General features: G+C 41.4%; 1 protein-coding gene across 3 annotated transcripts in view; it reads right to left on the bottom strand.

The window, feature by feature from the left end:
• Positions 1 to 15,470, bottom strand: part of dok6 (docking protein 6) — a 609,418-nt gene that overhangs the window by 300,806 nt on the left and 293,142 nt on the right. For all 3 annotated transcript variants that reach the window (XM_063055165.1, XM_063055183.1, XM_063055174.1), the window contains one exon: positions 10,686 to 10,793. In XM_063055165.1, the coding sequence (XP_062911235.1) occupies positions 10,686 to 10,793 (108 nt within the window). The remainder of the gene's footprint in view (positions 1 to 10,685; positions 10,794 to 15,470) is intronic.

Here is a 15,470-nt window from a genome sequence, read left to right on the forward strand (position 1 = left end):
TCAAAGACTCTGGAGTGGAAATTCTTTTCATCAGAGTAGATCTAATGGAAAAGAGGAAAATGGAGAACTGAATTTAAGGTCTAGAGTTCAGGTCCCATCATTGGTGAGTTCAGCAGTTGAGGTCTGAATTTCAGGTCTCATTCATCATCATTGGCTAGTCCAGGGTCGATTCTGAAGATCATGGCACAAACGTCTCTGACCAGGTCATTTAACTCAGATTAAGTTATCAGATGAGGCTCACTCGACATAAAGGCTTAAAAATCTGTATCAGTATCAGTGTCGATTTCCATTCCCGGCTCTTGCATCATGGCATCTTCGTCTGCCTCCACTAGACTCTATGTATTCAGTACTTTAAAACTATCATTATGTGGCATAGGTCTCAAGGCTGAAGGGAGATTGGGGTATTCAATAGATTCTTTGTTTTAGCAGAGAAACACTGGTCCAAAAGAAGTAGCAGTCTGTCACAATGTCCTTCTGCTCTCGCCATATTATTGGGACGGCAAACGGCATTGACTTCTGAGTACCTCTGAGCTAAGCTCTAAGATCAACAGTGCATGTTGCACAACAAATATGAGGAGCCCAGGCTTGGTCTTGGTCACCAATTTTACAACCACAGACTTTCTTAACAAGAAGAGTCACGCTCCGTCTTTGAGATTGAAGCATCTCCTCGCCACAAATATACAAATGTATTGCAGCTGTTGCAACATTGGGGAGGCATTTTGCTATCACAAGTACTACTGAAAATACAACTACTTTATTATAATGAGTACACACAATATGTGCGTACAGCAAGTGCATCAATGTGATCACAAACCGGTATATGTGTAAACGCATTGTATAGAATGGCGTGTGCCTGATGCTTTTATAGCCTTTCTAAACCCTGTCCACCCTGCCTAAGTATGCCCAGGCATGCCTGGACAAGATAGACAACCTTTCAGCTTATATTGTGGGCAACATTTTAATTGACTTGAATTATGAATTGTAATAACAAATACAGGCAACTTCAAGAAACTGGTGCTTGATAGGGAAATTTGATGGTGATTTTCATGATCAGCAACCCATAATCCATATAGTACACTCAAAAGTGTTTAGGAAGCAACATCTTTGTTGTCCACTGTTATTAGTGCTAGATGGGGTGGTTTGATTACCTCAGACTGCTGATCTCCTACAAGCAGTCATTACAGTTTACACAGAATGGAGTGAAAAACAAAAAAAAAAACATCCAGTGAGCAGCAGTAGAATGGAAATGCTTTGTTAATGAGAGAGGTCTGAGGAGATGGCCAGAATGATTCAAGCTGACAGGATGGTGACAGTAACTCAAATAGCCACAAGTTACAATAGTGGTGTGGAGAAGAACATCTCAGAACCCACAACACCTTGAACTCTGAATTGCATGTGAAACTGCGGAAGACCATGACCTTACAGTGGGTGGCCACTTTATTAGGTACAGGAGGTACCTAGTAAAGTAGCCACTGAGTGTAGATTCGACTTTGACTGAGTGATGGAGTTGAAGAATTTGTTCAATACATTAAGGTACACAGCCAGTGGTAATGGAAGGAGGCTTGTGCTTCCATTAAATGAAGGTGTGAAGGGTCCTCAGAATATGATGGAGGTGTAGAGGGATTGGACATCCATGTAAAGGTGGGTCATTTTGGACGAGGAAATTGCAAAATGTCAAAGTGGTAGAAAGCACCAAAATGTGTGATAAATTTAAGTGGAAGAGGGTGGGGCAGGGAGAGAAAGTAGAGTGAAGGTTAAAAGAAATAAGTTCTCTGAGGCAAGAGCAGGCCAGAACAATGGACCTACAAGAAAATGGCACATGTAGAAAAAGAAACAGAGTTACTTGTTACACATCAAAGATCTCTTGTTAGACTTCAAGTTTGTCAAACTTCATTATCTGCAGTATTTTGTTGATCTACCAGGTTTGATGTACACTGGGGGGGTGATGAGCCAGGGGGAGGTAGGAGGAGAGATTGAGAGTAACATACACAAAACGCTTGAGGAAATCAGGAGGTCAGGCAGCATCTACGGAGGGGATGAAAGAGCTCACAATTTGGGCCAAGAACCCTAATCAAGGGCCTTGATGAAAGGTCTCGGCCCGAAATGTCAACTCTTTATTCCTTTCCGTAGATGCTGCCTGAGCTGCTCAGTTCCTCCACCATTTTGTGGGTGTTGGTCTGGATTTACAACATCTGCAGAATCTCTTGTGTTTCGTGAGATCAGTATCTATTCTCAAAGCTACCATGACACAGGCCTTCCAGTTTTAATGGACACCCTTAACCCAAATTACTGAGTCTCTTTCTCTCCACACTGATGCTGCTTAACCTGCTGACTGCTATCAGTCTTTTCTGTTTTTGTTTCATACTGTCTCGTGTTTTACAGTCAACTTTGCTTCATACTGGCAACTGATGGAGGTTGCAGCTTGCTTTTTGATGTATGAGACCTGGTGCGCTTCAGATCAAGCATGCCAAAACAGGAATACTATTAGCTTTTTGATTTAATACCTCCTGAAATCAGCTCTTCATCAAATTACTTAGTTCACTTAGCCCAATTATTAGAATACATTTTAGAGTAATATTCAAATTATTATCTCATGGCAATAAATTAAGCTTGTGAATATATATTAACATGTTATTCATTATATCACTCCTTTCCCATATAATGAAACTGAACTTAAACAGCACCTTTCTGACAGTCTCAAAGCTCTTCATTGCTAATAACGTCATTGACGAGCAGGCATAAGTGAGCCACCTTAAGAAAATACATCCACAGCAAACACGAATGAGTTCAATGTCCTTTTAGTTTGGAAGTGGATGCTACGGTCTCCATGGAGATCATGGCTCAGACTTAGTTATTCTTTAAGGTCACGGGGATGGTTTTGTGGGCTGAGACAGGAGATGACAGTTGCGGCCTATCCCTAGTACATTCTTAGGTTGTGTAGGTTGTTTGCACAAACATTGCATTTCACTGTGTATGTTTCAATGTACATGTGACAAATAAATCCGAATTTGATGGATAATATTTTTCAGGGCATTATGTGCACAAAGGTGTCTTATGGTTGTTACATGTAACTGAAGACATCTCAATCTAAGATTTAAAAGAAGGGAGACTTTGACAATGCAACATTCACATTACACGTTATCTCACGGCTCCAGTTTCCAAATAGAATGCAGGAATTAATTCTCTTGCCAATTCCCACCCCTTGTTGAGGGAATTGACTATGCTTCGGGGCCTGACCTGTAACTATTGAAGGGATCAGTCCTTTGAGGGGATTATCATTGGCTGTTGGCTACATTCTAATAGATTGCCTTTATGAACACTGACACTGAATTTACATAGACTATTTACTTATATGGTCATTGAGAAGGAGCGATAATCTATCCTTGCCTGCAATAATGCAAAATTAAGTAGAAATAAAGACCTGCATTCCAGATCAAAGCATACCATCCTCACCAAGGATCCATGCAGCTCCGGCCACTTCCACTTTTACCAGAGTTCAGAGAAGAAATTCAAATATATACCATCCTTCATTACTCCATTAAAATAGATTTTTAGTAGTCTGAAAGTGAGTACAAATATTAATTGAAGGAATGATGCTGCTTTGGAAACTAGACTGGTCATTCTGATTGTTAATAACACCTGTTCCAGTGGCGCATTTTCTGTGTCAGACGCAGAGCTAATGGTGACACTTCCTGTGCAGTGCCAGAGAAATTAGTCCATTCAGAGTAGAAATGGCCTAAACTGATTTGCCAGGCCCTCCTAAGGATAAGATTAGCTTAAGATTAGTTTTATTTTTCACATGTGCATCGAAACATTGGATCATGCAAAGAAATATGTCATTTGCGTAAAATCAAATCAGCAAGAATTGAGGGCAGCGTTGTGTAGGGCATGCCCTTTTTCTCACTATTACCATCAAGGAGGAGGTACAGAATCCTGAAGGCATACACACAGCGATTCAAGAACAACTTATTCCCCTCTGCCATCCGATTCCTAAATAGACATTGAACCTGTGAACACTACCTTGTTTTTTTAGTATATATTATTTCTGAATTTGCACAAATTTTAGTCTATTCAATATACCGTGATTGATTTACTTATTTATTTATATATGTATTATTATTTTTTTCCTTCTATATTATGTATTGCAGGTGTCCCCAACCTTTTTTGCACCGTGGACCGGTTTAATATTGACGATATTCTTGCAGACTGGCCGACTGGGGGGGGGGGGGGGGGTTGTTCAAGTAGGGTTAAACTCACCTCAACATGTCTTTTACAGTTAGGGTTGCCAACTTTCTCACTCCCAAATAAGGGACAAAAGTAGCAGTCAAATCCCGGGACACTTTACCCCAGGAAAAACTACCATGACCACGAAGCCTTGTGCGGGCACCTGTGTGCGCATGCGTGACATGCACATGTGATGTGTGCATTCGCATACGTGCCGATTTTTTCCCCACAAATCGGTTTTGTCTTCATCTTCCCGACTGCACTGTACATACATGATTTCTACTTTATAGAGGCTGTGTACTTACCATATCATTCCTGCTTTTACTATAAGTTAGTGTTATTTATTTTAGGTTTTATGTGTTATTTGATATGATTTGTTAGGTTATTTTTTGGGTCTGGGAACGCTCAAAAATTTTTCCCATATAAATTAATGGTAATTGCTTCTTCGCTTCACGCCATTTTGGCATGAAAGGTTTCATAAGAACGCTCTACCTTAGTGGGGGAAATACGGGACGAGGGTGGTCCCGTACAGGGCAAACCAATTTAGCCCAATATATGGGATGTCCCGGCAAATACGCGACAGTTGGCAACCCTATGTTCAAGTTCAACAGTGCGTGACAGGGAATGAGGAAAGGTGCAGTTGACTCATATCGTTTCCTCACGGCCTGGTAGCACATGCTTTGCGGCCCGGTACCAGTCCGCGGCCTGGTGGTTGGGGACCGCTGATGTATTGCACTGAAATGCTGCTGCTAAGTTAACAAATTTGACGACACATGCCGGTGATAATACACCTGATTAATATTTCAGTAATATTTGGGTTGTTCTTCAGACCAAACATCAGAATGGGGAAGAAATTTGATCTCAGTGACTCTGATTGTGGAATGTTTGCTGGTGCCAAACGGGGTGGTTTTAGTATCCCAGAAACTGCTGATCTCCTGGAACCTTCACGTACAATAGTCTCTGGAGTTTACAGGGAATGATGCGAAAAACAATAAGCATCCAGTGAACAACATCTCCCTGTTAATGGAGAGGTCAGAGAAGAATGGTCAGACTCGTTCAAACTGGTAGGAAAGTGACAGTAACTCAAATGATCATACATTACAACAGTGGTGTGCAGAACAGCATGTCTGAGTGCATAATCATGAAGTGAATGGGCTACAGCAGCGGGCGACCATGAACATATACTCAGTGGCCACTTTATTAGGTATAGGAGGTAGCTGCTAAAGTGATCACTGTGTGTATTTTCCATTCCTTCATTCTGCCAATGGCCACAGTCCTCACTGAATTATGCCAGCAACACTTCCATTTCAAAGTTCTTATCCCTGATTTCAATTGGATTCTCTCATCCTATCTCTGTAGCCTGACAACCCTCCCCACCTTTAAGGACACCTTCAAGAGTTGGTGTCTGCAGATGGTGGCATCCATTACTAAAGGACCTCGCCATCCTGAAAATTCCTTCTTCTCTTCACTACCAGAAGGTGTAGGAGCCTGAAGACCCACACTCAACGATTTAGCAAACAGATTTTTCACCTCCACCATCATATTTTTACCCATGAACACTACCTCATTATTCCTATAGTTTGCACTAGTTATTATTTCAGTAATTGATAGCAATTTCTGTCTTTGCACTGTACAGCTGCTGCAAAGCATATTTCACATCAATTAAATCACAGATTCTAAAGTTTTACACACTTTCTGAGCCTTAGAAATGAGCTACCCTCTCCAGAGATCGAGATTTGGAACTCACGACTTATAAGGGTGGTGAAAACAAAATTATTCAGTGTCTTTTTACAGGATTATATACATTTTCAATGAAGAGTCCTTTGTATGGAGCAAGAATAAGGAAAGGCACTGATAGGATTGTTCTGCTGGGAGCCAGCACAGATTAGATGGGTGAATGACCATCCATTTTATTGTTTGGGAGTATTCCGGAGTTAAGTGAATATAACAGATATTAATTCAAACAAGAACCAGTCTTCAGTTTTTAATGTAAACTGCAAGCAGTTTTAAGTTAATAGCACATCTCTGCAAAAAAATAATATTTCTATGGAGCACAAGCTAGCTCACATTGGGGGCTGGATGCTAAGCAATATGCTTTGCAAAGTGAAATGACCATGAGGTGTTCTCTGTTGCAATGTAAGACAATGGGGTTAGGTTAATTGGCCTGCATCAAAAAAAACTGCAGGCTATTACTTACAACATTGTACCTTGACTTCAAGCAGGCAGACCAGACTGATCTTGTGACTTAGCATATGAAACGCGGTCACAGGTACAGGCAATTAATTGCTGGTGTCTGGGATCTCTTTCCCCAGAAGCCTTTAGACCATCCACGTGAATTACTTTGGCCCAGCAAAGGTACCTAAACTTTATAGATAATTAATTCAAATGAGGGCCGGCTGGTGGCGTAGTGGCATCAGCGCTTGGACTGTGGGGCGGAGGTTCCGAGTTCGAATCCAGCCGGCTCCCCCCGGCACACTTTCCATCCGTGCGGGGTTAAGAGCTGGTGATCTCTTTGAAAAAAAAAACTCACCCGGCAGAAGGCAATGGCAAACCACTGCTGTAGCTTGCCTAGTACGCGATTTCCCACTACGTCAGAGCGGCGTGCGAGGAAGTCATCCGCTACCCGGAAAAATTCCGGATGCGACCTTCAATTCAAATGAACCATTGTCAGTCCAAAGTGTTGAAGTAAACAATGTCATTGTAACTATTGAAATTGCATTGAATCACCTGCTAAATCTTGATCTTAAGAATACTAAAATGTGATGTTCTTTGAGTTTGCAAGACCCCACTGAAAGAGTCTCTAGAAGGATGCCTGCTTGTCATGATGAATAAAGACTTCTATATCAGCAGCTGCAGTGCCTCTGCAGTGAGGTAGATCATAGATCAATAAAATTCTACGCTTCAGTTGCTGCTTTACTTGCCCTACACCTTCTGCTGCACGGGCTCTAAAGCTTTGCAATTCAGTCCCTGAATCTCAGATTCATTTACTTATCACATGTACATCGTAACATACAGTGAGATGGGTCATTTGTGTTAACAAACAACACTCCTCGGGATTCCAGTGCAAACATAGCAAGCCCACAACATTCAGCAGAGCAGCACAGAACGCAACAAGCAACAAAACAGCAGAAGCATGACTGCAAGACCCAGCTGGGCATTAAGGGCTTAAAGTATCGCAGGTCTACCCCACCAGCGAATTGGTCATTGGTGGAGAAACTGAAGGAGCTGGACCTGGTGCTGTTCGTGCTGCTGCCTGCATCTAAGAGGTAGCGAGGGAGTCGGTGTGTGAAGGTGGCATGCAGCCTAACAGCGAGTGATCCGTCTTAGTTGCTTTTCTAGTGCAAGTCTGCAAGTCTGATTCACTGATTTATTGGCGGATGGTGGGGGAGCTGCATGGGGTCGGTCGTAGTGAGGATTAGGCCTCAAGCAGAGGTGTTGTCTGTTTACAGCTGCCCGAGGAGAGGGGCGTCAGAGTAACTGCCCTCCACCAGAGGCAGCGTGGCGTGGCGTCCAAGCTGGAGTCAGAGCTGTTCCCCAGAATTTGCTTGGCAGAAGACAAGCTATATTTCGATTGATGGCAGACCACTGCAATGTTCATGGACCTGGGGTCTTGGACTATGTTTTTCAGTGTGACTGTATTTTACTTATTTCATATAAGTTTGCTATCTTGCGCGTGCTATATGTGCCTTGTGCTGTGCATGACTGTTGGCAACATGGTTTGAAATTGTCCCCGGAGTAACACTGTCTCATTTGGCTGTATTCATGGGTGTTCATGTATGGTTGAATGACAATTAAATTAACTTGAACTTGAACTACTGTGAGGTCAAATTAACGTAAAAGCAAACCGATTTATTCTCGCAAGAATGAACACTAATAACTTCCTGAAGCAAACTTGATTTGAAACTTAGATATTCTATATATAACTTGGATTAAGCTCAGTCCAATCCATGAAACAAGATAATTGTAAATGCCAAATTTAATTCCTAGATTCTCCCTTATTGTATAGAGATGAAATATGTAATTTAATTTAGTTTAAAATGGACTCATTCTCGCAACAATGGAAAATGAAGCCTATGCAAGAAAACACATCATTAATATCTTAGCAGCCATATCTTGCTGAGGATAAATTTACCAAAAGAAATCCCTCTCACCATTGAGCACATCTACAAGATGCACTACCAATTAAAAGCAGCATCTACCATCCAGGCCATGCTCTCTTCTCACTGCTGCCATTGGGAAGGAAATACTGGAGCCTTAGGTTCCATATCACCAGCTTCAGGAACAGTTATTACCCTTCAACCATCTGGCTCCTGAAACAGTGTGGATAACTTCACTCAGCTGAATGCTGATTCCACAACCAATCAACTCACTTTCAAAGTCTCTACAACACACCTTCTCAGTATTGTTAATTAATTTATTATATTGTTTATATATTTGCACACAGTCTTTTTTGCACATTGGTTGTTTGTCTGTCTTTGTGTGTAGTTCTTCACTGATTCAATTGTATTTCTTTGTTCTACTGTGAATGCCTGCAAGAAAATGAATCTCAGAGTTGTATACGGTGACATATATGTACTTTGTTAATAAACTTACTGCGAACTTTGAAAACATTTCTCATTCTCGCTTTTCCAGTTTTCCCGTTATTTTTGTCCCACTTCTTCAAGATGCATTTAGCATTCAGTAATAGTTGCTCAGTGAATGATGTACATTTCTTCTGTTAATTGCCTAGAATGTACACAATGCATTTTGTATTGATAGTTGGAGTTAATAGCAGCTTCAGGAACAGATAATGATGAGCCTGAAACATTGGAACTTTGAGAAGTACCAATGATCCCAGCAGGCCTGCCAGGGTTTGTGCCAAGAGACTATTAACAAAGTGGCACAACATGGAAATAGCCCACACCCACATCAAGTAGTGGGCAGCCATCCATATTAATCCCATTTTCCAGCACTTGGTTCATATCTTTTAATACCTTGGCAACTCAATTGCCTATCTAGATTCCTCTTTGCATAGCTCTTGCTTGGCACATGTACATCACAAATAACAGTGAACTGTGCTGTTTGTGTCACATCAAATCAGCAAGAATCTTGTTGGGCGCAACCTATTAACCCTTGCCCCATATGCCTTTGGAATGTGGGAGAAAACCAGAACACCCAGAGAAAACCCATGCAATCACGGGGAGAACGTACAATCTCATACAGACTGCAGTGGGAATCGAACCCAGATCTTACAGATGTAAAGCATGGCACTAACGACTATGCTAGGGATAGGTCCCCCCTCAAATTCCCTTTAAGTTTCTTATCCCTTATTTTAAATCTATTAACTGTTTGTACGGTTTAGTCTCAGGATAAAACGGTAGGTCACATTGAAGAATGATGAGAAATTTTTTAGTGCAAAAGTTGTAGTTCTTTGAGATTTTTTTTACCTCAGAAGTCTACAGTTGCTTAGCATTGGGCAGACTCAATGACTGGACATTGTCAGATCCTTTTAGAACGATAATTTTTTTTAAAAACTGGATTGTGTAAGAGATTGAACTTAAGACACCAGATCAAACACAGACTCATTGACAAACAGGGGTCAGCAGGTCGATTCCTACTTCTTATGGTGGTATGTAACAGAAGCCTCTTGGTCACTCATATTAAAGACTGCTGATGGCACACTTAAAGCCAAAACATTTTGAGGAATGGGTGCTATATGAATAGCTAAAATATAAAGTCCACACTACTAAACCCTAATGGATGTTATTGCTCTAACTTCATGCTCACAATCCCATTTACCAGTTTAGGAAGTTATATAATTGAAGGCCTTTTGTCCCTAATAGTTAGCAACATCCAAAAACAAATGGTAAAATTCAACATATTTAAATCCAAAATAGAAGGGTGCATAATAAAGAGAAAAATTAATATAATTCATATAAAGATCTTAAAGATTTGCTTTATTTGTCACATGTACATCAAAATATACAGTGATATGCATAATTTTGCATCTAATCAAATCAGTAAGGAAGGCGCTGGGGGCACCCACATGCATCGCCACAATTCCACTGCCATCTTAGCACGCTCACAACTTACTAACTGTAACCATACAGATTTGGAATGTGAGAGGGAACCAGAGTATGTAGAGAAAATGCACATGATTACGAACAGATTGTACCAATTCCTTACAGGCATGCCGAGAATTGAACCCCAATTGGTGATCGAAGGCACTGTAAAACAATCAGCTAACTTCCACACTTACTGTAAGGAAAGAGTAATCAATTGTGCTGTTAAAACTAACCACATCCAAAACACAATCAATTACTCTCATTGCAGGACAGAAATGAGTTTAATTCCAATGTGAAATACCCTCTACCACATCTCCCTCTCTCTTACCAAACTCCATAGTGAGTGGACTGGATAGATCGCAGTTACTGTTAATATTAGCCACCTTTTAACATACTTAGTAAGCCAAGAATATTTACCTTGTGAAAGTTCCGGAAAAATGCTGCCTTTTCATCAGGAAATTTCTCTAATCTTCTTGGGCCTTTGCTGGAGGCTTTCTTAAACACCAACCAACATCTTCTGTACATCTGCCAAAACAAAAAAAAATATAAATGAAAGTCTTATCAGTCAACTGTCAAAAGATTAAAATCAAAATATGATTAAAATAACTTGTTCAAAATGCCCAGAGATTATTCTGTAGTATAGGTTGCTCAGGTAAAGGTCACTCTACTAGAAGGAGGTAGAAGGAGGCACACTTCTTGCAAGGGTAAAAGGACTCGGATTGTAGTTATATTCAGGCTTCCAAACAGTAGCTGGGATGTGAACTACAGATTACAACGGGTGATAGAAAAGGTGTGTCAAAAGGGCAATGTTATGATAGTCATGGAGATTTTAACATGTAGGTAGATTGGGACAATCAGGTTGGTAATGGATCTCAAGAGAGTGAATTTGTTGAAATCCTATGAGGTGGCTTTTTAGAGCAGTTTGTCGTTGAGCCTATTAGGGTATCAGCTATACTGAATTGGGTGTTATGTAATGAACTGGAGGCAACTATGGAGCTTAAGCTAAAGGCGCCCTTAGCAGACAGTGATCACAATATGACCGAGTTCAACTTGAAATTTGATAGAGAGAAAGTCTGATGTTGCCATATTTCACTGGAGTAAGGGAATTACAGAGGTATGAGAGAGGAGTTGGTCAAAGTAAATTGGAAGGAGATGCTGGCAGGGATGACAGTAGAGCAGCAATGGCTTGAGTTTCTGGAAAAAGTGAGGAAGATAAAGGATAGATGTATTCCAAAAACAAAGAAGTACTCAAATGGCAAAATAGTACAGCCGTGAGTGACAAGGGAAGTCAAAGCTAATGTAAAAGCAAAAGAGAGGTCATACAACAAAGCAAAAATTAGCAGGCAGATAGAAGATTGGGAAGCTTTCGTACCCTACAGAAGGCAATTAAAAGGGTCATGAGGGGGGAGAAGATGAAATATGAAAACAAGCTAGCAAACAATATCAAGGTGGATAGAAAAAACTTTTGCAAGAAAATAAAAAATAAAAGAGAGATGAGAGTGGATATAGGACCTCTTGAGAAAGAGGCCAGAGAAATAATAATGGGACAAGAGATAGCAGATGAACCAAATGAGTATTTTGCATCAATCTTCACTGTGGAAGACACTAATAGTGTGCCAGATATTAAGGGTGTGAGGGAAGAGAAGTGAGTGCACTTACTATTAGAAGGGAGAAGTTACTTGAAAAGTTGAAAGACCTAAAGGCACTTAAGTCATTCGGAGCAAATGAACTGCACCCTAGGGTTCTGAAAGAGGTGATCATAGAATTTGTGGAGAGATTAGGTATGATCTTTCAAGAATTATTGGACTCTGGCATGATGCCAGAGGACTGGAAAATTACAAATGTCACTCCACTGTTTAAGAAAGGAGGAAAGCAGCAGAAAGGAAATTATAGACCAGTCAGCCTGACCTTTGTGGTTGGGAAGATGTTAGACAATTGTCAAGGATGAGGTGATGGAGTACTTGGTGACACAGGACAAGATAGGACAATGTTGGCATGGTTTCCTTAAGGGGAACTCTTGCCTGATGAACCCATTGGAATTCTTTGAGGAGATTACAAGTAGAATAGATAAAGGGGATGCAGTGCATTTTGTATATTTGGATTTTCAGAAGGCCTTTGACAAGATGCCACACGTGAGGCTGCTTAACAAGTTAAGAGGCCATGGTATTACAGGAAAGTTACTGGCATAGTGAGAGCATTGGCTGATTGGTAGGAGACAGCAAGTGGGAATAAAAGGATTATTTTCTGGTTGGCTGCCAGTGACTAGTGGTATTCTGCAGGGGTCAACATTATGATCGCTTCTTTTTATGGTGTATATCAATGATTTAGTTGATGGAATAGATGGCTTTGTTGCCATGTTTGCAGATGATACTATGATTCGTGGAGGGGCAGGTAATTTTGAGGAAACACGAAGGCTGCAGAAGGACTTAGACAAATTAGGAGAATGGGCAAGAAAGTGGCAAATGAAATACAATGTTGGAAAATGCATGGCCATGCATTTTGGTAGAAGAAATAACTATGTAGACTAGTTTCTAAATGGGGAGAAAATCCAAAAATCTGAGATGCAAAAGGACTTGGGAGTCCTTCTGCAGAACACCGTAAAGGTTAACTTGCAGGTAGAGTTGAGGGTGATGAAGGCAAATGTAATGTTAGCATTCATTTCAAGAGGTCTAGAATATAAGAGCAGGGATGTGAGGGGCTTTATACGACACTGGTGAGGCTTTACCTTGAGTATTGTGCACAGTATCTGCCCTCATCAAAGAAAAGATGTGCTGGCATTAGAGATGGTTCAGAGGAAGTTCACAAGGATTATTCTGAGAATGAAAGGGCTATCATATAAGGAATGTTTAATGGCTCTGGGCCTGTACTTGCTGGAATTTTGAAGGACGGGGGGATCTCATTGAAACCTTTTGAATGTTGGAAGGCCTAGACAGAGTAGATGTGGAAAGGATATTTCGCATGGTGGAGGCTTCTAGGACAAGAGGGTATAGCTTCTGGATAGAGGAGCGTCCAGGTCATTGAGTGTATTTATGGCAGAAATTGATAGGTTCCTGATTGGTCACAGCATCAGCGGTTACAGGGACATAGCTGGGGAGTGGGTCTGAGGAGGAGGAAAAATGGAGCAATCGATGGGCCAAATGGCCTAATTCTGTTCCTTTGTCTTGTGGTCTTATGATCAGAGGAAAGGAAATTATATGTCAGTTAGCCTGACTTCAGTCATTGGGAAGGTGAATGGAGTCCACTATTAAGGATGAGGCTTTGGGATACTTGGATGTGCATTATAAAGTAGGCCAAGGTCAGCAAAATTTCCTTAAGGGGAAACTTTGCCCGACCAATCTACTGGAATTCTTTGAGGAAATAACAGGCAGTATAGACAAAGGATAGTCAGTGGATGTTGTTTAGATGAATTTTCAGGAGGCCTTTTATAAGGTGGCACACATGAGGCTGCTTAACAAGATAAGAACCCATGGTATTACAGGAAAGATAATAGCATGGATATAAAATTGGCTGACTGGCAGCACGAAAAGAGTCAGAATAAAGTGGGCCTATTCTGTTTGGCTACCAGTGACAACTAGTCTCCACAGGGGTTGGTATTGGGACCACTGCTTTTCATGTTACATGTCCACAATTTGGATGAGTTGATGGCTCTGTGGCCAGGATTACAGAAGATAAAAGATAAGTGGAGGACAGTAGAGTTCAGGAAGCAGGGAGACTGCAGAAGGGCTTGGACAAACTGGGAGAATGGGAAAAGAAGTAGCAAGTGGAACATAGTGTAGGGAAGTGTATGGTCATGCACTTTGGTAGAAGGAATAAATGAAATGATGTGCTGGCATTGGAGAAGGTCCAGAGGAGGTTCATGAGAGTGATTCTGGGAATGAAAGGGGTTAATGTGTGAGGGGTATCTGGTCCAGTACTCGCTAGATTCAGAAGAATGAGAGAGGATCTCATTGAAATCTATCAGATATTGTAAAGCCTGGACAGAGTGGATGTGGAGAGGATATTTCCTATAGTGGGTGAGTCTAGGGCCTGAGGGCAGAGCCACACAATAGAGGGACGTCCATTTTGAATGGAGATGAGATGGAATTTCTTTAGCTAGAGTGTGGCAAATGAGTGTAATTCATTGCCACCAATGGCTGTAGAGGTCAAGTCACTGAGTATAATTAAAGCAGAGTTATAAATTTTTGGTTAGTCAGGATGTGAAAGGTTATGGGCAGAAGGTAGCAGAATGGGATTGAGAGTGATAATAAATCAGCCATGGTGGAATGACAGAGCAAACTCGATGGGCTGAGTGGCCGAATTCTGCTCCTATGTCTTTTAGGTCTCTCTCTATTTATATATAGTTCCTGGAATCAACATCACAGACAAAGCATTATCAGAAATATATTTTGAACTTCATAAAACAGGCAAAACATTTGACATATAAATAGCACTGGAGAGGGATGAATATTCTTGTGCAGCTCACATGGGAATTCTCAAATAACCCCATTTGGAACTCCGACAGCTGAAATCTGCAGCCACAAAGATTGTGATAAGTGATATTCTTTCAAGTGATTCAAAAGAGCAACTGATTATCAGAATGGAGAGAGTGGAGATTCCAGACCAACCAGGGAATGAGTCCAACAGATGGAAGGAAACCCTGGCTGCCGTGGTAAAACTGAATTGCAGGACCCTGAGGCCACCTCCCCACTCCCCCACTGCATCTGTATGACCATTAGGCCATTCAGCCCATCAAGACTGCTCTGTTATTCCATCATGGCTGATTTATTTTCTCTCTCAACTCCATTCTCCTGATTTCTCCCCAAACCTTTGATGCCCTGGCTAATCCAAGAACCTATCAAATTTCACTTTAAGTATACTCAGTAACTTGGCCTCCACAGTCGTCAGTGGTAATGACTTCTCAGGTTGGAGGAACAACAACTTATATTCCGTTTGGGTAGCCTCCAACCTGATGGCATGAACATTGACTTCTCAAACTTCCGCTAGTGCCCCACCTCCCCCTTGTACCCCACCCGTTATCTATTTATGTACACACATTCTTTCTCTCTCTCTCCTTTTTCTCTCTCTGTCCCTCTGACTATACCCCTTGCCCACACTCTGGGTTTCCCCCCCCCCCTTTTCCTTCTCCCTGAGCCTCCTGTCCCCTGATCCTCTCATATCCTTTTTGCCAATCAACTGTCCAGCTCTTGGCTCCATCCCTCCCCC

This window comes from Mobula hypostoma, chromosome 1 (genome assembly GCF_963921235.1).
Source record: "Mobula hypostoma chromosome 1, sMobHyp1.1, whole genome shotgun sequence".
In the NCBI taxonomy this organism is placed as follows: Eukaryota; Metazoa; Chordata; class Chondrichthyes; order Myliobatiformes; family Myliobatidae; genus Mobula; species Mobula hypostoma.